This window comes from Cervus canadensis, chromosome 13 (genome assembly GCF_019320065.1).
Source record: "Cervus canadensis isolate Bull #8, Minnesota chromosome 13, ASM1932006v1, whole genome shotgun sequence".
Classification (NCBI taxonomy): Eukaryota; Metazoa; Chordata; class Mammalia; order Artiodactyla; family Cervidae; genus Cervus; species Cervus canadensis.
This window is the reverse complement of record NC_057398.1, coordinates 59,722,527-59,749,181: the sequence shown is the minus strand read 5'-3', so window position 1 is coordinate 59,749,181 and position 26,655 is coordinate 59,722,527. Positions and strand designations below refer to the sequence as shown.

General features: G+C 36.8%; 1 protein-coding gene across 2 annotated transcripts in view; it reads left to right on the top strand.

Annotated features, from left to right (window-relative positions):
• Positions 1–26,655, top strand: part of KCTD3 (potassium channel tetramerization domain containing 3) — a 62,650-nt gene that overhangs the window by 5,189 nt on the left and 30,806 nt on the right. For both annotated transcript variants that reach the window (XM_043484772.1, XM_043484773.1), the window contains exons 2-9: positions 533–586; positions 835–880; positions 2,860–2,933; positions 8,547–8,605; positions 8,879–8,959; positions 9,971–10,111; positions 10,566–10,656; positions 23,268–23,458. In XM_043484772.1, the coding sequence (XP_043340707.1) occupies positions 533–586; positions 835–880; positions 2,860–2,933; positions 8,547–8,605; positions 8,879–8,959; positions 9,971–10,111; positions 10,566–10,656; positions 23,268–23,458 (737 nt within the window). The remainder of the gene's footprint in view (positions 1–532; positions 587–834; positions 881–2,859; positions 2,934–8,546; positions 8,606–8,878; positions 8,960–9,970; positions 10,112–10,565; positions 10,657–23,267; positions 23,459–26,655) is intronic.

Below are 26,655 nucleotides of genomic sequence, written 5' to 3'. Positions count from 1 at the left end.
GGATAGACTATTTGGAAAAGCCAATTAAGGAGAAGGTAAAACCTTTGTTGTATCAAGGAAGATAGGTAGAACTCGAATAACTGAACATGAGGTTGATACAGCTGCGATGAAGATTCTGAAATGTTCTGACATGGTGTAAGCATAGATTGTTTGGGGATGTTAAATGCTATCTTTCTTATTAGAGGGCAGTAGTTGGTGTTGGAGAGGTGAAATGGTGACCTGAAGGTAATTTCATATGTTGAGAAGTTTAGACTTAGTGTGATTAGTGTGATGGGCATGTTAGAAAGTAGTGTTTTAGGAAGCTTTATATGTAAGCGAATTAATTATTTGATTTTGTTGAGAGTTCTTGGAATAATCTTAACTCTGAAATGAAAGCAGAATTTTACAATGTGAGATGTTAATGAATATAATTGATACAGCTAGAGCTGTGCAACATCATGTAAGTCATTAGCCCGCAGTTTAAAGCAAGTTGACTAACACTGACATTTCAATCCTGTCCTCCCTTGTAATACCAGATACTTTTTAATTGCAGATTTAGTACCTCAAGACAAACACTTATGTGGATTCCAGATTCTTTTTTTTCCAGGTATTTCATATAATTCTTTAGTACTTGTAAAAAATAGAGTTGATTATTTATTCAAACAATAAAAAATTCTCTTGCCAGTTACATTAATATTTTTATTAGATAAAATCTTAACTCTTTGAATATTTAAGTTGTTATTTACTTTGGAGATACAGTGATTCATTTTTATTGGTCTTTGACCTTTGAAAGAATTAGGACATTTTTATTCATACTCAGGTTTTAAAAACTAATCCTGTCTTAATGATTTTTAGTTTGCTGAGTGGAAGAATTTCAACACTTCGAGATGAAACCGGTGCTGTGAGTATAACAATGTTGATGTGTATTTCTAAATTAGATCAAATAATGCTCTAATGTTTGGTCCTTATACTCTTAGAAGATAGAGGAAGTAATCTTTTAATAACTACTAAATGAAAGTATATGTTCTTAGGTTTTTATTTCTTGTCATGAATTATTTCTGTAATTATAGATGAGAACTCAAAACAGAGAGTACTGCATATACTATTTTAAATAATCATTAGAAATTATAGGATCTGAGCTTACATTGTTGAGAGGAAATATTTCTTTTAATCAATAATTGAAACTTTAACAGTGAATAGATAGGTGTAAACAGGAGAACGTTTTGATATTAGAGTGGTAAAATGTTGCAAATTTGTGAAGCCCTACAATTTTTTGTTCTGGAGAATAACCTTATGAACTTGTGCAGCGATGGTGGAGTGAGGGAAGTAAAGAATTACTAAGTTTCAGCACACAAAAAAGTATTTCTTTATCTAAAAAGCAGTTTTAATATGCACAGTAGCAGGTCAAGTAATTGTGAAAAGCAAATAAGACTTTCAGTTTGGAGGCAGCAAAGTGACCACAGGTGTTTATTTGCTGTGGTGAGGTTTGCAGATCAATAAAGGAGCACGGGCAAATATGTCCGCGTGAGATTATAGAAAGGACATCAGTAATAAGACCCACAAATCTATGGTGTTTCTTCAACTTCAGGTTGATTCTAATAAAAAGCACGAATTTATGAAGCCAGAAGAACCTCTTTCACTGTATATAACACTGTATATAATAATTGATCATAGTTTAAGGAGGTATATTTTTTGCTTCATTCTGCTGATTGACTTAAATAAATCTTAAAAGGTATTCAGTTTTAGAGCTTTTGTAATTGGTTCAAAATAGTATTGGCATACATTCCTGTAAAGAGTTATCAATTATATATTTCCTATTTTCTAAACATTTTCCCCAGAAATATTTCATGGTGGGTGGGTACTCAGTGCTTCAGGCATGTCCAACTCTGTGACCTTATTCCGTGGTACTGTATTTATTTAAAAAAATTTGTTCTTGTCACTTTTTCTTTTACCCCACCCTCAGTCCTTGAGAAAACAGATAGTGGTATGTGAAAGTGTACTTTGATAATACACATGGGACAATCAAGAAAAGCAAAACTGTCAAAACTGAAAAACAGTGTGAAAGTGTTATTCAGTTTTGACTTTTTTGATTGCCCCATATGTATTATAAAAGTACACTGTTGTTTTAATGATTCTTTTAAGTCACAGACTATGCAAATCATAATCACTATCACCAATAATTAGGGATGATATAAAATGTATTATTTATGCTTATTATTTTCAAAGTGTTAAATTCTAGAATATTTCAGATAAAAATTTTCCTTTCAGTGTCCCTTTGACTAAAGATGTTAGTTAAGTAGAAATAAGGACTTCCCTGGTGGTCCAGTGATTAAGAATCCGCCTACCAATGCAGGGGACACGGTGGGATCCCTGGTCTGGGAAGATTGCACATGTCACAGAGCAGCTAAGCCCGTGCACTAGAAGCCCAAGTGTCCTGGAGCCCATGCTCCAGAGAAGCAGAGACTAGTGAGAAGCCTGCACATCTCAGCCGGAGAGTAGGCACCGCTCATTGCAGCTAGAGAAAACCTGTGCATAGCAGTGAAGACCCAGTGCTGCTAAAAATAAATAAATAGAAATTTTAAAAAATTAGAAATGAGAAAATGGACTAATTTGATACCATTTTTTTCCCCTGCATGTTAAAATATCAATCTAATGATAGCTTTTCAGGGAGAGAAAAGACACCATTTCTACTGTACATTTATACAGTATACAGTAGTGGTTATAACTGCATTTCCATTTTAGAAGCATTAAAATTTAAGAGTATAATCAAGGAAATAGAGTTTTTATGTAATTCAGTATATGTTCTCTAAGTTAGTGTTACAGATATTAAAGTTAGAAGTTTATAATTTGAAAATATAATTTGTAATTCTTTATTTACAGATATTTATTGATAGAGATCCAGCAGCATTTGCACCCATTTTAAATTTTCTTCGGACAAAAGAACTAGACTTAAGGTAAGAAATGTATCTTTTTTTTTTTTTAAGCTTTTATTTCTTTACATCTGTACTTTTGGCAGTGCCTCACAGCTTGCAGGATCTTGGTTCCCCTACCAGGGATCGAACCCTGGCTCTCTGCACTGGAAGTGCGGAGTCTGTTCACTGGACCACCAGGTGAGTCCCAAGAAATGTATTTTTTTAAAGTACATTTTTATTGGTAGGCATGGTTTTGGTCTTAGTTTATGAAGGAAAGTTTTTTTCCTTGCCTCAAGATTATTTTTGCTTGAAAGTTTCCTCAGAATTTCTCTCATAGATAAGGCCACAATCACCTCTTCTTAATGGATTACTCTCAAAGCTTCCTAGCCAGTTTCCCTGCCTTCAATCTTATCCCTTCAATTCATTTTTCACACTGTAGCCAAAATTATATCCTGAAAATATAAATCTAATTTAGTTATTCAGTCAGTTCAGTTGCTCAGTCATGTTCAGCTCTTTGCAACCCCATGAACTGCAACATGCCAGGCTTCCCTGTCCATTCACCAATACCCAGAACTTGCTCAAACTCATGTCCATCGAATCAGTGATGCCATCCAGCCGTCTCATCCTCTGTCACCCCCTTCTCTGCTTGCCTTCAATCTTTCCCAGCATCAGGGTCTTGTCTAATGAGTCAGCTCTTCACATCAGGTGGCCAAAGTATTGGAGTTTCAGCTTCAGCATCAGTCCTTCCAGTGAATATTCAGGATTGATTTCCTTTAGGATGGACCGGTTGGATGTCCTTGCAGTCCAAGGGACTCTCAAGAGTCTTCTCCAACACTACAGTTCAAAATCTAGTTAGTTACTACTTTGCTTAAAACTCTTATTTAATCTGCTGCTGGATTAATGGTGAAGGATTTTGCACTTCCTGTTCATCTAGCCCCTGCTTAGTTTGTCTTGCTTGAACGCCTTCACCCCTTGCCGCCCTTGGCTTGATCTTGATCTTGCTGACGACTCTGCTGTGTCACCTGACCCAGGTGGTCAGAGTTCCCTGAACTGCCACAGCTCCAGTGGCCTGTCTTACATGAGACTCTACGAGGGCTTGCATTGTTTCCTGTATACCTGCAGGATCAAGTATTATGCTTGACACGTAGCTATACATTTTTTTGTATGACACATAACCATACAGTTTTACTTGACACAAGTAAGTAACAATTTAAACTATTTCTGAACTTTGCCATAGTCTGGATTCCTAGTAGGAAGCTGCAGTCTAATTTGTATTTTATTGTTGTTTTATTTTATATATGCCTAATGAACTTTTACTGGGACCTATTAATACTTTTTTAGATACAGCTTTTAGAATTCTAAATGTTTTTCTAAGCCACTTCTGTATAATATTACATAATTTTTGACATATTCACTAGAATATGAGCTTCTTGACAGCAAAGATTTTTTGTTTGGTTTGTTCCTTGCTGTATTCAGTGTTGTTTAAAAAAAAGAAAAATTATGTATAGTGACTGCTTAATAGATATTTATTAAATGAATAAAAGAGTTTGGTGGGGTTTTTTGTTTATTTTTTGGCTTGGGGTGGTAGGTGGGAAGTTTATTATTAACTGTTTATTTCTGGGATAAAATTATTTTTAGCATTTGATGAAAATCTAAGTTTACTTCTCATCAGCGTCCTTGGAACTAATCTACAGCTAAATTACCCATAAAAGGGAGCAGTAGTTTAATATTTGTATTCATTGCTTTTCTTACAACTTGCTTCTTTATTTCAGTTAATGGAAGTCTAGCAAACCTAAGTTCTCTGAGTAGTATCTTCCAAAAGAAAGTGGGAAGGAATCGATAAGAGAATACTATATTCTACTTCCATTTTTTACATAAAATTCTTCCATTGCCTTTATCACTCTGTATTACTCTCCTATTTATTTGTCTTCTCCAAAAGTGTTATTTGTGTCCTGAGCTACTGTACTGTTAATGGAGGTAGTTTTGAAATAGACTAAGAAAGTTTTAACTTTTCTTATGTTAAACTAGTAACAACCACTTTCTCAAATAAAAGCAATTTAAATATTTCCATCACATGTGTCTATTAGGCCTATCAGAATTTTCTTTTTGTTTTTTAAGAGCAGTTTTATGTTTACAGTAAAATTGAGAGGAAGGTACAGAGGTTTCCCATGTGCCCCCTGCTTCCATTATCAACCTCCTCTATTATTAATGGCATTTACCTGAATGATACATTTTTCTTTTTTTCAGTTGATGAACCTGCATTGACGTCATAATCACCCAAAGTTCATAGTTTATCTTCAATTCACTCTTGGTGTTGTACATTTTAGGAGTTAGCACAAATGTGTAATGACATGTGGACCTCTTTATAACACAGTACACAGTACTTACACTGCCCTACAAATTTTTGTTTTCTGCCTGTTGCTCTCTCTCTCCACAAGCCACTAATCTTTCAGAAATGTGCATAATTGGACTTTTTCCTAAATGTCACAGTTGGACTCACATAGTATGGAGCCTTTTCTGATTGGCTTCATTCATTTAATAATATGCAATTAAGTTTCCTTCATGTTACTTCTTTTTAGTGCTGGTAATGTTTCATTACCTGAATACCAATTTGTTTTTCCATTCACTTACTGAAGAGAACATTTTAGTTGCTTCCAAGTCTTAGCTGTTATGAATAAAGCCTCTATAAATATCCATGTGCAGGTTTTTGCATGGACATTAAGTTTTCAACTCCTTAGGGTAGATGTCAAGGAGTACAGTTGCTGGATCGTATGGTAAGTTTTATAAGAAACCTACAGACTGTCTTTCACAGTGACTGTCATTTTCCTTTCCCACCAGCAGTGAGTTAGGGTTGCCATTGCTTCATATCCCTGACAGCATTTGCTGTTAGGATTCTGGATTTTGGCCATAGTAATTGATGTGTAGTAGTGACTTACTGTCTTAATTAACATTTACTTAATGACATATGATGTGGAGCATCTTTTCATAGGTTTGCTGCCTTTATAGCTTTGGTTGAGGTCTTTGGCCCATGTTTTGATTGAATTAGTTTCTTTATTGTTGAGATTTAGGAGTTCTTTGTATACTTTGGACAACGGTCCCTTATCAAATCTGTCATTTGCAAATATTTTGTCTCATTTGGTGGCTTTTCATTTTCTTGATACTGTCTTTTGTAGAGCAGAAGGTTTTAATTTTAATGAAATCTAGCTTATTCTTATTCTTCTCATGGATTATGTCTTTGAGTTGTATCTAAACAAGTATCACCATACCAATGTGTCATTTAGGTTTTCTCCTAAATTTATCTTCTTGGAATTTTTTAGTTTTGTATTTTACATTTAGGTCTGTGATCCACATTGACTTAGTTTTTGTGGAGGGTGTAAGGTCTGTGTCTAGACTAATATTTTTTTGCATGCTGATGTCTAGTTGTTTCAGCATTATCTGTTACTTCATTTTTTTGCCTTTGCTTCTTGTAGATCAGTTGACTGTATGTATGGGATTTATTTCTGAGCTTTCTGTTCTACTCCATGATTTGTTTGTCTCTTACCAGTACCATACTATCTTGGTTTTTCTAGGTTTACAATTTTGATGTTGGGAAATGGCAGTGCTCCAACTTTGTTCCTCTTCAGTATTACATTGGCTGTTTTGGCTCTTGGGCCTTTTCATGTAAACTTTAGAATCAACTTGTTGATATTGATAAAATAACTTGCTAGATTTTGATTAGAATTGCATTGAATCAAATCAAGTAGGGAAGAACTGATGTCTTAACAGTACTGCATCTTCCTGTCCATGAACTAGAAATATCGCTCCATTTTTCTCGTGCTTTGATTTCAGCCATCAGAGTTTTATAGTTTTCCTTCTTGTAGATTTTGTGTGTGTGTGTGTGTGTGTGTGTAGTGTGTGTGTGTATTTAGTTAGATTTATACTTGAGTACTTTTTAGGGGAGTATTAGTGTAAATGGTGTTGTTTCTGACTTCGAGTTTCTCTTGTTCACTGTTGGTCTATTGAAAAGCAGTAGACTTTGGTACATTAACTTTAGATTGTACGACCTTGATTTACTTGCTTATTAGCTCCAAGAGTTTTCGGTTCATTGCTTTGGATTTTCTGTTTTGACAGTCATGTCATCTGTGATCGTCAGTTTTGTATCTCTCTTCCCAGTCTGTATGCCCTTTCTTGTTTCATTGTGGTAATAAGGGTTTCAGCATGAAGTTGAGAAGGAGCGGTGACAGAATCTTTGTCTTGTAACCAGGTGTTAGTTCAGAGTCCTCACATTACGTATGATGCTTGATATAGGATATTTTTTAAAAATTCTTAGCAAGTTGAAAAAATTCCCCTCAGTTCCTGGCTTGCTGAGAGTTTTTATTATGAATAGATGTTGGATTTTGTCAGATGCTTTCTTTGCAGCTGTTGATGTGGTCATGTGAGTCTATTGATGTGAAAGAGTACATTAATTGATTTCAGAATATTGAACCAGCTTTCATACCTGAGATAAATCCTACTTGGTTGTGGTATGTATTTCTTTTTATACATTGTTGGATTTGGTTTACTGATATTTTGTTGATAATTATTGTGTCTATGTTCATGAGAGATACTGGTCTATAATTTTCTTGTAATGCATTTTTCTGGTTTTGGTGTTAAAGTAATGTGGGCCTTGCCCTGTAAAATAAATTAGATTTTTCTCTGCCTCTTTCCCTGAGATTGTAGATAATTGGTATAATTTCTTCCTTAAATATTTGGTAGCATTCACCAGTGAATCCTAGGCCTAGTGCTTTCTGTTTGGAAGGTTATTATTGATCTGTTTTTTTTTTTTTTGATACATATAGACTGAGATAGTTTCTTTCTGGTGTGAGTTTTAGCAGATCGTGTATGTCAAGGAATTGTCCGTTTCATTTGGGTTCTCAAATTTGCAGGCACAGAGTTGTTCACAGTATTTATTATCATTTTAATTTTCATGGAATCCTAGGTGATGCCCCCTCTACTTTCTGCCCAGGCAGTATTTTTAAAATAAGGACAATTGTAACTAAAACCTAAAATGAATGCTTTTAAACTCTCAAGTTTCTTTCTTTCTTTTTTTTTTAACTTATTTTCTTATTTATTGTAACATCTCTATCTGGATAACATAGCCCTTCTTAAGGCTGATCTTTTTTTCCTCCCTATCTTCTGTTTTGCTCTTATTTTTGGTTTTTGATGAGAGGAGTCATGCTGATTGTTACACACAAGCACTGTGGTAGGCACTGCGTGACGTATACAGACATGGATCAGAGGTAGATCGTGCTTCCAGGGAGCTTGTAGATTAATTGGGGATGTTAGAATATGTATAGAAATTAAAGTCAGAAGTAATTAATACCGTATAAATGATTTCTACTCTTGTTTGCCTCTTAGATACTTATTGATAATTACTTGTATTAACCCTATAAAGCCCTCATCTCTAATTTAGTCATCCAGTTCATCTATATATGAGTGGTTTTTTAGTAAGATAAAGCTCATGGTAGTGTGCAGTTTTATTGTTAATACTTCAAATGATTAAGGATCTTAGGAAAGAAGTAAGTTTTAAAGCCTATGATTTTGTTCATGTTAAGAGCCTAGTACTTTTTCTGCTTCAGATGATAATCCAGGCTGCCACTGTTGGAAGATTTACATCATTAATTTGTTTCTTTGTAGGGGAGTGAGTATTAATGTTCTCCGACATGAAGCTGAATTTTATGGAATCACTCCACTAGGTATGTATGTTACTACTATTTTTTATTTGTGATTTGACCCTCTGAGCACTCAACTTGCCCAAATGAAGTGTGTTTTATATCAGGTCCTAATTTTTGATGGACTAGTCAGTGCTTGCTTTTTGTGGATTTTCATAGAAAAAAGATATTGTCAGCTGATTTAACTTAAGCATTTTCCCTTTTCTTTCCTTATCCTCTTTAACTAGAGAAAATAAGTGGAGTACTGTTTTTCTGTTTGCATGCACTCTTGACAAGTTTGCTTTGAAATGTTTTTAGTAAGAAGGCTTCTCTTATGTGAAGAGCTGGAGCGTTCGTCTTGCGGCAGCGTCCTTTTCCATGGTTACTTGCCTCCACCAGGTACTTCTGCTCTGTTCATTGAGTTGTTCAAATCTTTTTATCATTACATTAAGCACAAATGTGTGAATAGGAAAATCTATTTCTTGATTATCTCATTTGTAAATCTACTAGAAAAGATGAAAACTTTAATCTTAACAGAAGTTAGGTCAGACTATAAGGTAGGGTAGGAGTTTGCCAGACTTTTTCTGTAGAGGGCCAGTTAGGCTTGTGAGCTAGAAGATCTCTGTGGCAGTTAACTGAACTCACTGTAAACACTGCAGAAATGGATGGGTGTGATGGTGTCTAATGCAACTTCACTTACATAAACAGCCAACAGACTGGACTTGGCTTTGGTCAAATTTGCTAATTCCTGTGTTTGAGAACTGGTTGTCCATCTCCTTTTTGGAACCCCAGGAGCTTTGCAGAGATTTGTCAGTGTATAGGGGAGAGGAGGGTGAGGTGCATGTCATTTCTGCCCCTCTTCAGTCAGTCAGTACAGTTCCATCTGTGCCTGTGTTTTAGCAAAGTTCTGAACAAGAGTTCATTTCAAAATGATTTCAAAAAGGCTCCTCTGCCAAATAAGGTATGCTTGAAAATATAGGGCAATTCAGCTCTAAAGCTGAATAAAATTTAAATTAGTAAAGAAAGTTTAAAAATTTAAACTTGATAAAGTTTAAAGTTAAAATTTAAACTTAATAAAGTTTAAATTAGTGAATAGTACCTGTCTCATAGTAACTATTCCGTAAATGTAAAGAGTTAGTGACAGAATGAATGAATTAGTGGTGATTGATTTGGTATTATACATATGATAAATCTTAGTCTTACTTATTAAATATACAACATGAAAAATATCAGAAATCTGTTTTTAAAAATTTCATCTTGTTATGGTACTTATTTGTAGTAAATCGCTATATTAGAAGATAAATTTCAGCTATAACGTTTAGTTTTTTTGTTTTTTAGCCATAAGAACATATGAAATTTTCAAATTTTGGTAGGTGAACTTAAAAAAATGTATCTTCTTTCCTTTCATAGGTATTCCTAGTCGTAAAATAAACAACACTACTAGATCCTCAGCTGATTCTAGAAATGGACTAAATTTTACAGAAGGTGAAGCTCGAGGAAATGGTACTCAGCCTGTTCTTTCTGGAACTGGAGAAGAAACTGTTAGGCTAGGTAAGCAAAGCTTACATAAATAAAAAAAGCAAAGAATGTACCTTTTTAGCTCTAGATATTGAGTAGTTATTTTTAAAGATGTAGCTTTTGCTGTATCTCTTTTTAATCTAGGTCTCCCATTTATATCTTCAAGAGTCTCACCTAGTATTTTTATTTAACAAGTTTGTGATTTTCTGTTTGCTCTGAACCGTTAGAACAGAGGCCGACAAGCTTTTTCTGGCAGGGGCCAGATGGTGGACATGGTGGGCTTCGTGAGCCCCAGGGCCTCTGTTGGAGCTGCTCATTTCTCTCTGTAGAGCGCAAGCAGCTTTGTGTGTGGACGGATGTGCTTGGCTGTGTTCCAGCAGAGCTCTCTTTCTCAAAACAGGCAGAGCACTGGAATTGGCCTCTTGGCCATAGTTTGCAAACCCCTTTTTTAGAACACAAAAAGCATTTCTTTTTCTAATATCAACAGGGTTTCCTGTGGACCCACGGAAGGTGCTAATAGTAGCTGGCCATCACAACTGGATCGTAGCTGCATATGCCCATTTCGCTGTGTGTTACAGGTATTATATAATTAATAATGGTTTGCTTTTTACTTTGGGGAGTATTTTTGAATAGCTGTGATTTTATGCTTATAGATTTAAGAGCTATTTAATTTTAGTCATCATATTTTTTTCCTTCCAATTTTGCCTACTGATTAAATTCAGTTTACTTTAATTTTTACAACTAACTTCATAAATACTGATAGCCTCAGTATATTTAAATATTGCCCATACAGTATAAACTGTGAAATAGGTGAGATGTCTTGAAGTTACACCTTCTTGCTTAGTATACCCAGCTTCCAAGTCGTTTAACTGTTGCGTTAAATGAGGCAGGCTTGTTAATGTGACCCCTGTGTTTTTTTGTCTGTAATGATTAAATATTATACTCTTAGAGCAGAATAAGATTCTACATTGGTCGTGAGTACTGTACACTTGGGAGTGAGGTAGTTAAGTAGGACTATCGTGAACAGAAGTGATGTAGTTTAGTATCTAATGTGCAAGGTAGTTTTGTTTTATCTAATTCTTGCATTCTTAGAAACCAGCAGAAACAAGGAAAAGTATATACTAGGGATTTCTCTTTTTCATTTGGCTGAGAGGTAGGATTCTTAGTTCAGAATTACTGTATGAAGTGAGAAATGTTGATGACGGGGGAACGGTGGTGTTCAGTTGCTAAGTCGTGTACAACTCTGCAACCCATGGACTGCAGCACGCCATGCTTCCCTGTCTATCACCAGCTCCCGGAGCTTGCTCAAACTCATGTCCGTTGAGTTTGTAATACCATCCAATCATCTCATATTCTGTCATCCCCTTCTCCTTCCTTCAGTCTTTCCCAGCATCAGGGTCTGTTCCAATGAGTCAGTTCTTCACATCAGGTGACCAAAGTATTGGAGCTTCAGCATCAGTCCTTCCAATGAGTATTCAGGACTGATCTCCTTTAGGATGGACTGGCTGGATCTCCTTGCAGTCCAAGGGACTCTCAGTAGTCTTCTCCAACACCACAGCTCAAAACCATCAATTCTTTGGTGCTCAGCTTTCTTTACGGTCCAACTCTCACATCTGTACATGACTACTGAAAAAACCATACCTTGGATTAAATGGACCTTTGTCGGCAGAGTGATGTCTTCTGCTTTTTAATATGCTATGTAGATTTGTCATCGCTTTCCTTCTAAGGAGCAAGCATCTTTTAATTTCATGGCTGCAGTCACAGCTCTCAGTCATTTCGGAACCCGGAAAAAGAGAATCTGCCCGTATTTTCACTTTCCCCGCTTCTGTTTGCCATGAAGTGATGAGACCAAATGCCATGATGTTAGTTTTTTCAATGTTGAGTTTTAAGCCTGCCTTTTGAATCTCCTCTTTTCACCTTCATCAAGATGCTTTTTAGTTACTTTTCAGTTTCTGCCACTGAAGTGGGATCATCTGCAAATCTGCAGAGGTTGTTGGTATTTCTCCTGGCAATCTTGATTCCAGTCTGGCATTTCACATGATGTGCTCTGCATAGAAGTTAAATACACAGTATGACATTATATGGCCTTGATGCACTCCTTTCCTAGTCTGGAACCAGTGCATTGTTCCATGTCCAGTTCTAACTATTGCTTCTTGACCCATATACAGGTTTCTCAGGGGATAGGTAAGGTTGTCTAATATTCCCAACTCTTTAAGAATTTCGCAGTTTTTTGTGATCCACACAGAGGCTTCCAAGTAGTCAGTGAAGCAGTAGGTATTTTTCTGGAGTTCGCTTGTTTTCTCTTTGATCCAATAGATATTGGCAATTTGATTTCTGGTTCCGCTGCCTTCTCTAAATCCAGCTTATACATCTGGAATTTCTCAGTTCATGAACTGCTGAAGGCTCGCGTGAAGAATTTTGAGCATAATGAGCTCAAAATGCTAGCATATGGAATGAGTGCAATTGTATGATAGTTTTCAACATTCTTTGACATTTCCCTTCTATGTGACTGGAATGAAAACTGACCTTTGCTAGTCCTGTGGTCATGTGGAGTTTTCCAAATATGCTGACATTGAGTGCAGCAGTTTAACAGCATCATCTCTTAGCATTTTAAATAGCTCAGCTGGAATTCTGTCACTGCCCTAGGTGTTTTGTGGTAATTCTTCCTAAGAGCCACTTGACTTCATGTTCCAGGGTGTCTGCTGCTGGGTGAGTTACCACACCATTGTGATTGTCCAGGTCATTAAGACTGTTTTGTGTAGTTCTTCTATGTATTGCCACCTCTTCTTAATGTCTTCTGCTTCTCTTAGGTCCTTACTGTTTCTGTCCTTTATCATGCCCATCCTTGTATGAAATGTTCCCTTGATACCTCCAATTTTCTTGAAGAGATCTCTAGTCTTTCCCCTTCTATTGTTTTCCTCTATTTCTTTTCATTGTTCAGTTAAGAAGGCCTATCTCTTCTTGCTGTTCTCTGTAACTCCGCATTCAGTTGGATATATCTTTATGTTTCTCCCTTGCCTTTCCCTTCTTTTCTTTCCATGAAAGTGAAGTTGCTCAGTCATGTCCGACTCTTTACGACCCCATGGACTGTAGCCTACCAGGGTTCTCTGTCCATAGGATCTTCCAGGCAGGAGTACCAGAGTGGGTTGCCATTTTCTTTCCTTAGGTGTTTGTAAACCTCCTCAGACAACCGCTTTGCCGCCCTCCATTTCTTTCTCTTTGGGATGGCTTTGGTCCCTGCCTCCTATGCAGTACTACAAACTCTGTCCATAGTTCTTTGGGCATTTTGTCTGCATTGTCATGCTTCACTTTTACGTTTGTTCTCTTGCTCAGTTTACCGCATGTTACTTGAATTATCGAAAGAGTATTTGTGCAGATTATTACCCTTTTGGGATTGATATTCCTCTTTAGATTTTTAAAACTATAACTGTGTCTATTTATTTACTTTGGCCGTGCTGGGTCTTCATCCCTGGCTTGCTTTTCTCTGACTGGTGAGTGAGGGCTGCCCCTGGCTTGTGGCTGCTCCCTGGCTTCCCTGTGCCCGTGGCCTGCCTTGTTTCAGAACCCAGGCTCTGGGGTGAGCAGGCTTCCGGAGTTGCAGCCTGTGGGCTCACTAGTTGTGGCTCCACGGGATGTGGGATCTTCCCAGATCAGGGATCAAACCTGTGTCTCCTGCTTTGGCCGGGGGATTCTTTACCACCGAGCCACCAGGGAAGCCCTCCACTTTAGATTCTTAATGCATGTAAAATTTACTTCTTGTATAAGATACTAGATTTAGGAATCTATTTTCTTCCATATGAGTGGCTAATTATGTTCTGATTATTACATAAACCATCCTTTCTCATTGAATTTGAAAACCTTCATCTTGCTTTATATTTATTTTTGTATAATTGCATCTAATTTTATACTTTTTCCCCCTATTGTCGGACACTTGGCTATTGTAAATAATGCTGCTGTCAGCATGGGAGTGCAGAACTTTTCAGGCTAGTGTTTTTGTTTTCTTTGAATATATTCCCAGAATTTAAATTGCGTTATCATAGGGTAGATCTGTACTTAATTTTTTTGAGCAAACACCATATTGTTTTCCATAGTCCCACCAACAGTGACAAAGGTTCCCTTTTCTCCACATCTACACCAGTGTTTATTGTCTTTTTTTTTAACTTTTTATTTTGTAAAATAAATTATTTTTTATTTTGTTTTGAAATATAGCTAATTGGCAATGTGATAGTTTCACATGGACAGCAAAGGGACTCAGCCATACATACATGCATCCATCTCTTGTCTTTTCATGATGGCCGTTGCAACAGGTATGAAGTGATACCTTACTGTGGTTTTAATTTGCATTTCCCTATTGACAATTGATGCTGAGGATCTTTCCTTGTACATGTTGGCTATTTGTATATCTTCTTTGGGAAAATGTCTATTCAAGTCTTTGGCCCATTTTTTAGGTGGATTATTTGTTTTTTTGCTATTGAGTTGAGTTCTTTATTTGCATTTTTACACCTTGTCAGATATATGGTTTGCAAATATTTTTTCCTATTCCACTGGTTGTTTTTTTCACTTTGATAGTTTCTTTTTCTGTGCAGATGGTTTTTAGTGCAAGGTAGTCCCATTTGTTTATTTCTGATTTTATTGCTTGTGCTTTATGTGTGATTTTGAAAACAGTCATTACCACGACTCATGTCAAGGAGCTTTTTCCCTATGTTTTCTTCTAGGAGCTTCATGGTTTTAGGTATTCAGTCAATTTTGAGTTTATTTTTGTGAGTAGTATAAAGTGAAAGTGAAAGTGTTAGTCACTCAGTTCTGTCCAACTTTTTGGGACCCCATGGACTGTAGCCTTCCAGGCTTCTTTGTCCATGGGATTTCCCAGGCAAGAATACTGGAGTGATTTGCCATTCCCTTCTCCAGGGGAACTTCCTGACCTGGAAATTGAACCTGCATCACTTGCATTGCAGATTGTTTACTATCTGAGCCACTAGGGAAGCCAGTATGGGTCAAATTTAATTCTTTTCTGTTTAAATATCCACTTTTCCAGGCACCATTTATTGAAGAAGCTCCCTTTTCTTCATTTAGTGTTCTTGGCTACCTTATCAAACATTAGTTGACTATATGTGCTTACTTATTTCTGGGCTCTTAATCCTATTCCATAGGCCTATTTGTGTGTTGATCTTCTTAATCATTCCTTTTATTAGCTGGTGAGAATTAGAAATAGGAGATTGGAGGATTTTTGTGTGTTGTGTTAGATGGAAGAGAAATAAGATGAAATATTCTTATGTGTTAAAGAGAAAAACTTGTGTATGTGTTTGGCTTCATAATTTAACCTTTGAGAGGTAGAATCAGCTTCCTTTCTAATTAGCCTGGTAGTGAGGTGTTGGAAAGAAAACAGTGAAAGTTATATTGAGAAAAGTCCAGTAGAAAACAAGCCAGTGAGGGATTTTGTGCTAATATATAGTGTTTAAAAAAAAATAACTTAGGCAAGCAAAGTCACCCTAACAAATGTAGCTCCTTCATCTGGACCTTTAGGAAAGAAGCATCGTGTGCTTGTATTTCTGCGTTCTTGTGGTACCCTCCTCAAACCACATTTGTGTTTTTAGTTGCAGAGTCTCCCTACCAACCCCCAGAACCCTTTTTCTGTCTGGGGTCCATCTCTTGAAGGAAAATGGGCAAAGGGAAATCTGAGAGTCTGGTTGGCAAATCATTTCAGCACTGAGCAGAAATTATGTATTTGGGAGTTGGGAAAGGAATGGGGAGATGTGGGAAAAAGGGAGAGCTCTTCAAAATAAGATGACTCGGCTCTAGAGGCTCCTGATGAGAAAATATTGGGAAACCATCCAGTTCCATAAAAATGGCTTCTGAATATTGAGAAATGAATTGAACTTTCCAGTTAGGACTTATTCAGCTGTTAGTTTATGCCAGGCCTATAACCCTGAAGTCTCTTGTTCTTATTTAATTATCACAACAACCTGTGGCATGGATCTCATCATCCCTATTTTACTAATGAGGAAACCAGGTTGGAGAAATTCCCTAGGTCATCCTGGGGAAAGAAATGACAGAATTCTCAACTCTCTCCATCCCAGTGCTTCTCATGTCCCAGGCACATAGTAGATTCCTAAGAATGCACCAGAATAAACACCATGTTCCTGGTCTCTGGTGTAAGTAAGTAGTGTTAGTTCCAACAACATTATTAATAATTCTTTGATTCAGTGGGACAGGCAGTGGGCTGGGCTCAGTCTGAGAGCTACCCCTCCTCATGTTGTGGTTTCTGTTCCTAAGGGAGTGGAGTGGTGTGGAAGCAACTAACATCAACTGAACAACAAAGTTTTGGCTGAGAAGTATAAAATGAAAATAATGTAGGTGACTTGGTGTATTAGTTTCTTCCTGTTGCTATAACAAATTACCATACATTTAGTATGATAAAACAACACAGTTTTCTATCACTCAGTTCTGGAGTTCAGAAAATTCCAAATTGGATCTTGCTGGGCTAAAATCAAGATATTGGCAGGTCTGTGTTCCTTCTGGAGGCTCCAGCAAGTTTCTTTGTCTTTCCCAACTTCAAAAGGGCATCTGTGTTCCTTTAATCATGTTGCCTTTTTCACGTTTCAAAACCAGCAGCGTAGCAGCTTCAGATCTCTCTCCTGCCTCCCACTTGTCTACCTGCTTATGAGGACCTTAGTGTTACATTCCAGGCACCTGGATGGTCCCTCCAGCTCTTGAACTTAATCACATCTGCAAAGCCCCTTTGCCATGTAAGATAACACTTTTACCATTTTCAGGAATTTAGACAAGGACATGTTTGGGGAGCCATTATTCTGCCTACCACACTTGGCGAGGAGTTCCATAGTTCAGATGGAAAGGACAGATGTCAACCTGGAGGCAAATATTACTCTTCTACTGTGGATTTTAGTTGCTACAAGACTTCTATCGAGACAGGAAAGAAAGTGAAAGTGAAGTTGCTCAGTCATGTCCTACTGTTTGTGACCCCATGGACTGTAGCCTACCAGGCTCCTCCGTCCATGGGATTTTCCAGGCAAGAATCCTGGAGTGGGTAGCCATTTCCTTCTCCAGGGGATCTTCCCAACCCAGGGATCGAACCCAGGTCTCTTGCATTGCAAGCAGACACTTTACCATCTGAGCCACCTGGGAAGCCATCGAGACAGGACCTTTTTTTAAAGTTTTAAACTGGAGTGTACAGTTGATTTACAGTGTTGTGTTAGATTTAGGTGTACAGCAAAGTGATTCAGTCATCAGTTCAGTTCAGTCGCTCAGTCGTGTCCAACTCTTTGCGACCCCATGAATCACAGCACGCCAGGCCTCCCTGTCCATCACCAACTCCCTGAGTTTACTCAAACTCATGTACATCAAGTCGGTGATGCCATCCAGCCATCTCATCCTCTGTCGTCCCCTTCTCCTCCTGCCCCTAATCCCTCCCAGCATCAGGGTCTTTTCCAATGAGTCAACTCTTCGCATAAGGTGGCCAAAGTATTGGAGTTTCAGCCTCAGCATCAGTCCTTCCAATGAACACCCAGGACTGATCTCCTTTAGGATGGACTGGCTGGATCTCCTTGCAGTCCAAGGGACTCTCAAGAGTCTTCTCCAACACCACAGTTCAAAAGCATCAATTTTTCAGTGATTCAGTCATATGTATACATATATACATTCTTTTTTAGATTCTTTTCACTTACAGGTCTTTGCAGAATATTGGGTAGATTTCCCTGTGCTTTATGGTAGATCCTTGTTAATTATCTATTTTGTATGTAGTAGTGTGTATGTGTTAAACTCCTAGTTTATCTCTCCACCCTGCATTTCCCCTTCGGTAACCATAAGTTTGTTTTCAAAGTCTGTTTTTGTTTTGTAATGAGTTCGTTTGTATCTTTTTTAAAAAATTATACATATGTGATATATTTGTCTTTGTTTTACTTCAGTTAGTATGATTATCTCTAGGTACCTCTGTGTTGCTGCTACTGGCATTATTTCATTTTTTATGCCTGAGTAATATTTCATTCTATATATGTGCCACATCTGCTGCAGATGAACACTGAGGTGCATACATCTTTTCAAAGTATGGTTTTCTTCAGATACATGCCTAGATGTGGAATTGCTGAATCCTATGGTAGTACTATATTTAGGTTTTTAAGGAATCTCCATACTGTTCTCTGTACGATATACCAGTTTATATTCCCACCAACAAGTGTAGGAGAGTTCCCTTTGTTTCCACATCTTCTCCAGCATTTATTGTTTGTAGACTTTTTGATGATGGCCATTCTGCCTAGTGTGAGGTGATAGCTCATTGTAGTTTTTGCATTTCTCTAATAATTAATGATGTTGAGCCTCTTTTCACAGGCCTCTTGGTCATCTGTATGTCTCTTTGGAGAAATGTGTTAGACCATCCCACGCCTTTTTTGTATTGATGTTTTTTTTTTTTTTACTATTGCGAGCTACATGCGTTGTTTGTATGATGGAGATTAATCCTATTGATCAGTGTCTTGGTTTGCCGAGACCTAAATTCTCCCTTCCTGTGGGTTTTTTGTTTGTGGTGGGTTTCCATTGCAGTGGCAAAAGCCTCCCCGCATACTTTTCACTTAGTTGGCCAGTCTAATTAATTTACAGTAATGTTAGTGGGTTTTGGCCACATTGACACTGCAATCCGCCATGATTTCACAGCGCGCTTTTTATATGCATCTAGTTGTGTCATAACTTTCTTCAAGGACAAGCTGCTCTATTCATCGGCGCCAGCCTATCTGCACTTTTTTTTGATTTTTTCGGAACCCCCCCCGCCAAAAAAATAGTCTGTCACTATTTCCATTGTTTCCCCATCTAGTTGCCATGAAGTGATGGGACTGGATGACATGATGTTAGTTTTTTCAGTGTTGAGTTTTACGCGAAATTTTTCACTCTCCTCTTTCACTTTCATCAAGGAGTTCTTTAGTTCTTCACTTTCTGCCATAATGTTGGTATCATCTGTGTATCTGATGTATTGTTATTTCCCCTGGCAATCTTGATTCCAGCTTGTGCTTCATCCAGCCTGGCATTTCTCATGATGTACTTTGCATATAAGTTAAATAAGCAGGGTGACAACATACAGCCTTGACATGCTCCTTCCCTAATTTGGAAGTTGTTGTTGATCAACAACTAAGTCTGTTGTTCCATGTCTAGTTCTAATTGTTGCATCTTGACTTGCATACAGATTTCTCAGGAGACAGTTAAGGTGGTCTGGTATTCCCATCTCTTGAAGAATTTTCCACAATTTGTTGTGATCCACACACAGTCAAAGGCTTTGGCATAGTCAGTAAAGCAGAAGTGGGTGTTTTGCTGGAACTCTCTTGCTTTTTTTATGATCCAGTGGATGTTGGCAATTTGATCTCTGGTTCCTCTGCCTTTACTAGATCCAGCTTGAACATCTGGAAGTTCACGGTTCATGGACTGTTAAAGCCTGGCTTCATCATTAGTTATACTGCTCTGTAATTTTCTTTTTGAGTGTTACTTCTGTCTGGTTTTAGTATTAGGGTAATGGTGGCCCTATAGAATGTGTTTGTGAGTGTTCCTTTCTCTGCAGTTTTTGGGAATGGTTTTAGACAGATCAGTAATAACTTTTCTCTAAATGTTTGATAGAATTTACCTGTGAAGCCATCTGGTCCTGGACTTTTGTTTGTTGGAAGTTTTTAAATTTCAGTTTCAGTGTTTGTGATTGGTCTGTTCATATTTTTCATTTCTTTCTGGTTTAGCCTTAGAAGGTGGTGCCTTTCTAAGAATTTAAACGTTTCTTCTAGGTGTTTTATTGGCATATAGTTGCTTCTAGTAGTCCATTATCCTTTGTATTTCTGTGCTGTTCCTTGTAACATTTTCACTTCTCAATTTATCCATTTGAGCCCTCTTTTTTGCTTGAGGAGTCTAGCTAAAGGTTTATCAATTTTATCTTCTCAAAGAATCAGCTTTTAGTTTCATTGATCTTTTCTATTGTTTTGTCTCTGTTTCATTCATTTCTGCTGATATGTATAATTTCTTTTCTTCCAGTAAGTTTGGGTTTTGTTTTCTTCTTTCTTTAATTCTTTAGGTGTAAGGTTATGGTGTTTATTTGAGATTTTTCTTGTTTTCTGAGGTAAGATTGTATTGCTGTAAGCTTCTCTCTTAAAAGTGCTTTTAAAACAAACAAAAAAACAACAAAAAAAGTGCTTTTGCTGTGTCCTGTAGGTTTCAGATTGTGTTTTTGTTATCATTTGTTTCTAGGTACGTTTTGATTTCCTCTTTGATTTCTTCAATGATCCATTTAACCTCTATTGTTTTTTTTTAACAGCTTTTTGTTTATAATTAATTTCTAATCTCATAGCATTGGTCAAAATGATACTTGATAGTATTTAAATTTTCTTAAATTTAACAAAGCTTTCTTTATGGCCTGCATGTGATCTGTCCTGGAGAATCTTCTATGTGCACTTGAGAAAAATGTGTATTCTGCTGCTTTTGGATGGAATGTTCTATAAATATTTTTTTAAGAACATCTAATGATCTAATGTGTCATGTAAGACCTGTGTTTCCTTATTAATTTTCTGTCTGATGACCTGTCCATTGATACAGTTGTGGTGGTAAAGTTTTCCTATTACTGTGTTACTGTTAATTTCTCCTTTCATGGCTGTTAACATTTGCTTTATTTATTGAATTGCTCCTATGTTGGGTGCATATATATTTACACTCGTTGTATCTTCTTGGTTTGATCCTTTGTTCATTATGTAGTGTCCTTCTTTGTCTCTTGTAACAGTCTTTATTTTAGTCTATTTTGTCTGATATGAGTATTACTACTGCAGCTTTCTTTTGATTGCCATTTTCATTGAAAACCCTTTTACATTTCACTTTCAGTCTGTTTGTATCCCTGGATACGAAGTGGAACTCTTGTAAACAGCACACATATATATAGGTCTTTTTTTTTTTTAATCCATTCTGCCAGTCTGTGCCATTTGGTTGAAGCATTTAATCCATTTACCTTTAAGGTAATTATCTGTACATATGTTTATATTGGGCTTTCCTGGTGGCTCAGCAATAATCTGCCTGCCAATGCAGGAGACATGGGTACCATTCCTGGATCAGGAAGATACCCTGGAGAAGGAAACGGCAACCCACTCCAGAATTCCTGTCTGGGAAATCTCATGGACAGAGGAGCCTGGCAGGCTATAGGCCATGGGGTTGTTAAAGATTCAGACACGACTTAGTGTCTAATAACATGTTAGACAAGAACAACATGCTCTTATTGTCATTTTAGATTCTATGTTCTTTTGACATATTTATCAATTCTCATACAATTTGGTTACAGTATATTTACAGTAAGTTTCAAAAATTTGAGAGCATATACCTTCCACTGTATCTTTCATGATCTTAATTTGAAAGTTAACCATATTCTTTGCATAGCTGTCGCGATTTCAGAGTGTTGTTTCATTATGCAGGAATAAAGAGATGGGTTGTTGGAATACCAGAGCTTGTTCTGTGTTTTTACACATTTAAAATTGTGAATTTACATGTATGGAAAAATGTAAAGCAAATATTGCTTCTTCTTTGTACTTAATTTTAACTTAAAAAGTAGTAAATTCACACATCTCGTTGAGTTAAATTATGTAATTGTTATAATCACTCTCAAATATGCTGTCCTGATTGTTTTATGGTTGTCATCTTTTTGTTTTACAATACCCTAATTTCTCTAGAGAAAAATGACTTAGAAGTACAGTTTTTGTGAAAGCTCAGATCATATTTAGTTTTATTATTTTATTACTCAGTGGTCATAAGATTACATCATTCACCTCATTAAATCAATACAGCATCCCTTTTTTGAAGTCTGTGAGCCTAGTGCCTAGTATATGTCTGCATGCACGTATTGGCAGATTATCTTCATTCTTGAAGTGCTGGCAATCCCTGCTCTGTGTCCTGTCTGCCAGTCCTCAAGAGCATCTAGGTTTAATTTCTCAGTGTCTTGTCAGTATTTAGGGTTTATTGGACAATTATTTTCATTTTTGTATTTTGACACATGAATCCCATCTGGTGGCTGAAGTGGGTAATTACAGACCATATATTGCCTAGGAAAACCATGTTAGATTTTTCTATATATTGCCTTTAAGTTTAAGGAAATCATTAATTCTTGGAATTAATAAGAGGGTTGAATTGTGTATTTCTGTGGATTATAGTTGTATTTAGCTTACATTTTAAACAAAAATAAAGCTAAAGTATTTTTATATAGGTTGTTAGGTGGTCATCATTTATGAACACTTAAATTTGATTTTTGTGGTTATTATGTCAGGTAGTAGTATTTAAAGGAGCACTTACTCATATTTATTGTCTTTGGGTAAGGCAAAGAGATTCTTCACAATTTTGTTTCTGTCACATGTTTTGTGTAACTTTAAAAATAAATATTTCATCGTTAAAGTTCAGGTTGTTTATTGTCATGATTGCTTAACTGTGTAGGTTTTAAATATTCAAAGGCTTAATGTGTAACCCCACAAAATAATGCATGTCTGAAAGACTTCAATTCAGTTAGGACAGCAAAAGTTATTAAAAATTTACAAATATGTTTATCAACAGTTATATATTAAAGCATTTTTATTCAGTCAACTAAATCTGAATCATGATAAGAAACCTTTACTTATGGAGAAGGAATAGGCTCATGACATTTTTTTTTTCATTTTGTGTGAAACCTTTAAAAAATCCAGTCCTCAGTAAGTGGTTTCCAAAGGTCACATTTCATTCACTTGATAATGCCAAGGTGTCATATACCAGGTATCATATACCCTTATCTTAGTTTGTCTTAATAGACTGTCATCTGAAGTATCAAAAAATGATTGATCCTCAGCTAATCATAGTAATTTAATAACTGATTAGTAACTAATAGGAATATTAATTCTCCTGAAATTGATTTTTGTTGACTATTTCCATTCACAAATAATGGCAAAGTACCACTTTTTGTGTAAAATGTAAAAAGATACTACCTTTGTTTTTTTTTTTTAAGTTTCTAAGTCTATAGTTCGGAGAACTTTCCTAACTTATTCTTTGGAGGAGTATAGACCTCTAGTCTCTTTTTAAGTAGTTTATGTGTATTTTATTTTTTAGTAAATACATAGATAAATAGCTGTGACTAAACTTATTTTGGTAAATTCATTCATGTTCTCTTTGCTAAGTACTGCTGAGTCTTATTTATGTGTCTGTTTATATTCAACAGAATCAAAGAATCATCAGGATGGCAACAAGTGTTTACAAGCCCATATTTGGACTGGACTATAGAACGAGTAGCTTTAAATGCAAAAGTGGTCGGGGGTCCACACGGGGACAAGGACAAAATGGTGGCTGTTGCCTCAGAGAGTAGCATCATCTTATGGAGTGTCCAAGACGGAGGAAGTGGAAGCGAAATCGGTAGGAAAATGTTATTTATGCTGTTGCATGTAATATTCTGAAGTTTAAGAGGGATTGCCCATAAATATCAAAATTAACTTGGACTAGTTATTAGTTAGCTAGAGCTGGTGCATCTTCTGTTCAGTGTCCGGTAACAGTGAGACTGCTCAGTGTGAGAGGAATGATCTGGTAAAGAGGCAAACAAACTGACTAGCCTGCTCTGTGAGAAGGTGCCCTTCCCGAATCCTGTTTGGTGGCTGCATTCTCTCCACCTCTTTCATACCACGGGGCTGAAGATGGGGTAAATAACTTTCTTTGTCCCCCCACTTGTTGCTTCTAGACCTGAAGTTCTCAAGCTTTTCAATCTCTTCTAAATCTACTTTACTTTCTTAAGTCATTCAGGACCATTAATTGTTTTTGTATGTATAGGTTATATCTATTGATATTTATCATAATAGGAGTTAATACTGACATTCTGATAACTTAATTTAAAAAATAACAATAAAAACCCATTACATGGTAACATGAATAATTTTAGTAAAAAATAACTGTCTCCAAAATGGGAAGAGTGGCAGTGGTTTACCGTTTTGTAAACCTCTTTTATGTTTAATTGAACCTGTGCATTCAGTCTCCTGTGACTGAATTTGTTCTTCTGGTTGAACTTAGTGAAGAGTTTGGCTTCACACAGATATATAGTTGGAAAAAACATTTTTATATAGTCTTTTTAGATAATTGTGGATATTGTTTGCTCCTGTCCCCAAATTTTGAAATCATATTGATAAACTCTGTTCGTATAGATCATACTCTGTTAAATTAAAGTCAGTCAGTTTTGTACTTTGAATGGGTCTTTTTGTTCTTATATAATTTTGTATAACATCATGCATTGGTCATTTTTTAAGTGCTGGTTTACTGAGTCATGTAAAATCTTCAAAATGTTGATACCTTTCATTGTCAGTACATTTTAAAAAATCACATTTATTATTATAACCACTGATCACATCTGTGAACTCCAGTGTGTTAGGAAGTTTTCATACTTACTGTGGCAGAAAACATTTTCCAGATTCCTGATTTTCACTTGAAGCATTGAGCTTGTATCACTGAAATAACAAATTTGCTCTGTTCCACTTTTTGGGGGAAGTCTACCAGATACCCAAAACTGAATTACCATAGTTGTAAGTCATCCTGTGCAATGAAAATGGTCCCGTGTGAAAGGAACAGCTGATTTCCTCTCAGATCCAGCAGTTGGGAAGGTGCTTCCCGACACAGAGAGAGGACTTAGTCACATAGAATATTTAGAAGACATACCTTCGAAATTGAGACTTAGTAAAAATTCTTACACAGATTGCTTCATCTAGGAAATTCTTAAACTGTTTTCTTTCCTTGAAAATGTGGCAGAGAAGAATTTAATCATTACCAGTATAGTTTACTGCCACTCCTTTGATTCATGCTAAGGTGTGTGCGGTTTTTACCCAACATTGCTTTGCATCGTTATTGCAAAGATCAACACAGATGTTCTAGGATAAAGCATGAGATTCGTAAGTTTTACCTTTGTTTTCAGTGCACACGTGTATTTGTATCACAGTACTGCGTTCTGGAGAAATGGTGTGGGGGTATTAGTTCGCTCTATTTAATCTGAGATGCATATAACCAATCTTGAGAGAACGCTGGGGACGGAAGAGTCACAAGCTGGAATCAAGATGCGGGGATTCTCAGAATGCGTGCACCTACCGGATGGCCAGATAAGTGAAGAGGCCAACTAAAAAGGCCTTTGATGGGGAGGAGGTGAGAGTTGACTTTTTGTACGTATGCCCATCGGGAAATAGGTGGGAAACAGTGGGAAACAGTGTCAGACTTTACTTTTGGGGCTCCATCTGCAGATGTGTTGGCTGTAGATTAATCATTAGGGGTAATGTAGATTTAGCAGAGGACTTTAACCATTTTGGCCAAAAGGTAGATGGTGTGTGGTTTACCAGTTGGTCATGTTATGTGACGTGAGAGTTGGACTGATGAAGGAAAGCTGAGTGCCGGAAAAATTGATGCTAGTTTGAACTGTGTGTGTATGGAGAAGTACTTCATGAGAGTTCCCATTGACTGCTCAGGAAGATTCCACCAGTCCATGCTAAAGGAGATCAGTCCTGGGTGTTCATTGGAAGGACTGATGCTGAGGCTGAAACTCCAATACTTTGGCTACCTCATGCGAAGAGTTGACTCGTTTGAAAAGATCCTGATACCAGGAAGGATTGAGGGCAGGAGGAGAAGGGGATGACAGAGGATGAGATGGCTGGATGGCATCACTGACTCGATGGGCATGAGTTTGAGTAAACTCCGGGAGTTTGTGATGGACAGGGAGGCCCGGCGTGCTGTGATTCATGGGTTCGCAAAGAGTCAGACACGACTGAGTGACTGAACTGAACTGAATTCATATAAAAGATCTTTAATGATTGGTTGAGGCTGGTACTAGATGAAGAAAAACAAAACACGAGGTGCAGCTACATCTGTGTATTTGTAAGAGAGAAATGCAGTTCTGCAGACCAGGTACTGTCTGCGCCAGTCTTTAATTTGAGGATTTACTGGGTCACTGAAAAGGGCCAGCATTGTGGTTTCCTTTGCTGACGTTCATCTTGCAGGCATGCAGCATTGCCATCTGTCCAGGCTTTCCTAGTCTCCCAGCGATGGTGTGCCCTCCTCTCGCTAGAGCAGTGCCATACCCTGCCCAGGAGGAAGGTTCAGTGGCTTTGTCATTTCTAGTTTGAAGTTCTGTAATAGTTCATGGCTTTTCAAAAGTTTTTCCTATCTTCATTTAAAATACTTCCTTAAACTCTCGAGTATTTGGTCTGAAAGAACCCACAACTGGCTTTATAATACTGTTCAAAAAGGTTTTGTTGCTTAGGCACAATAAGGCAAGTTATTAACATGTATAAATTGGGGGAAAAGTTGTTATTTAAAATTTTTATATGCAGTTTTGCCCAGTTTCTTTAGAGTCCTTCTTTCCATGAATCAAAGAACTCCTCTAGGTCATATTTATATTTGTCAGCTCTGTTGGATTTATATGGATTGAGCAGGCAAGTTAAGTACAATAAAAATGTATTAAAAATAAATTTATTTCAGAACAAAATATTTAACAGTTGTAGGTAAAATTTAAAAATGTAGAAAGATTTTTATAACATTTTAAAAACTAACATTGCAGAATAGCAAAGTGTACGTTTTTCTTGTATTTC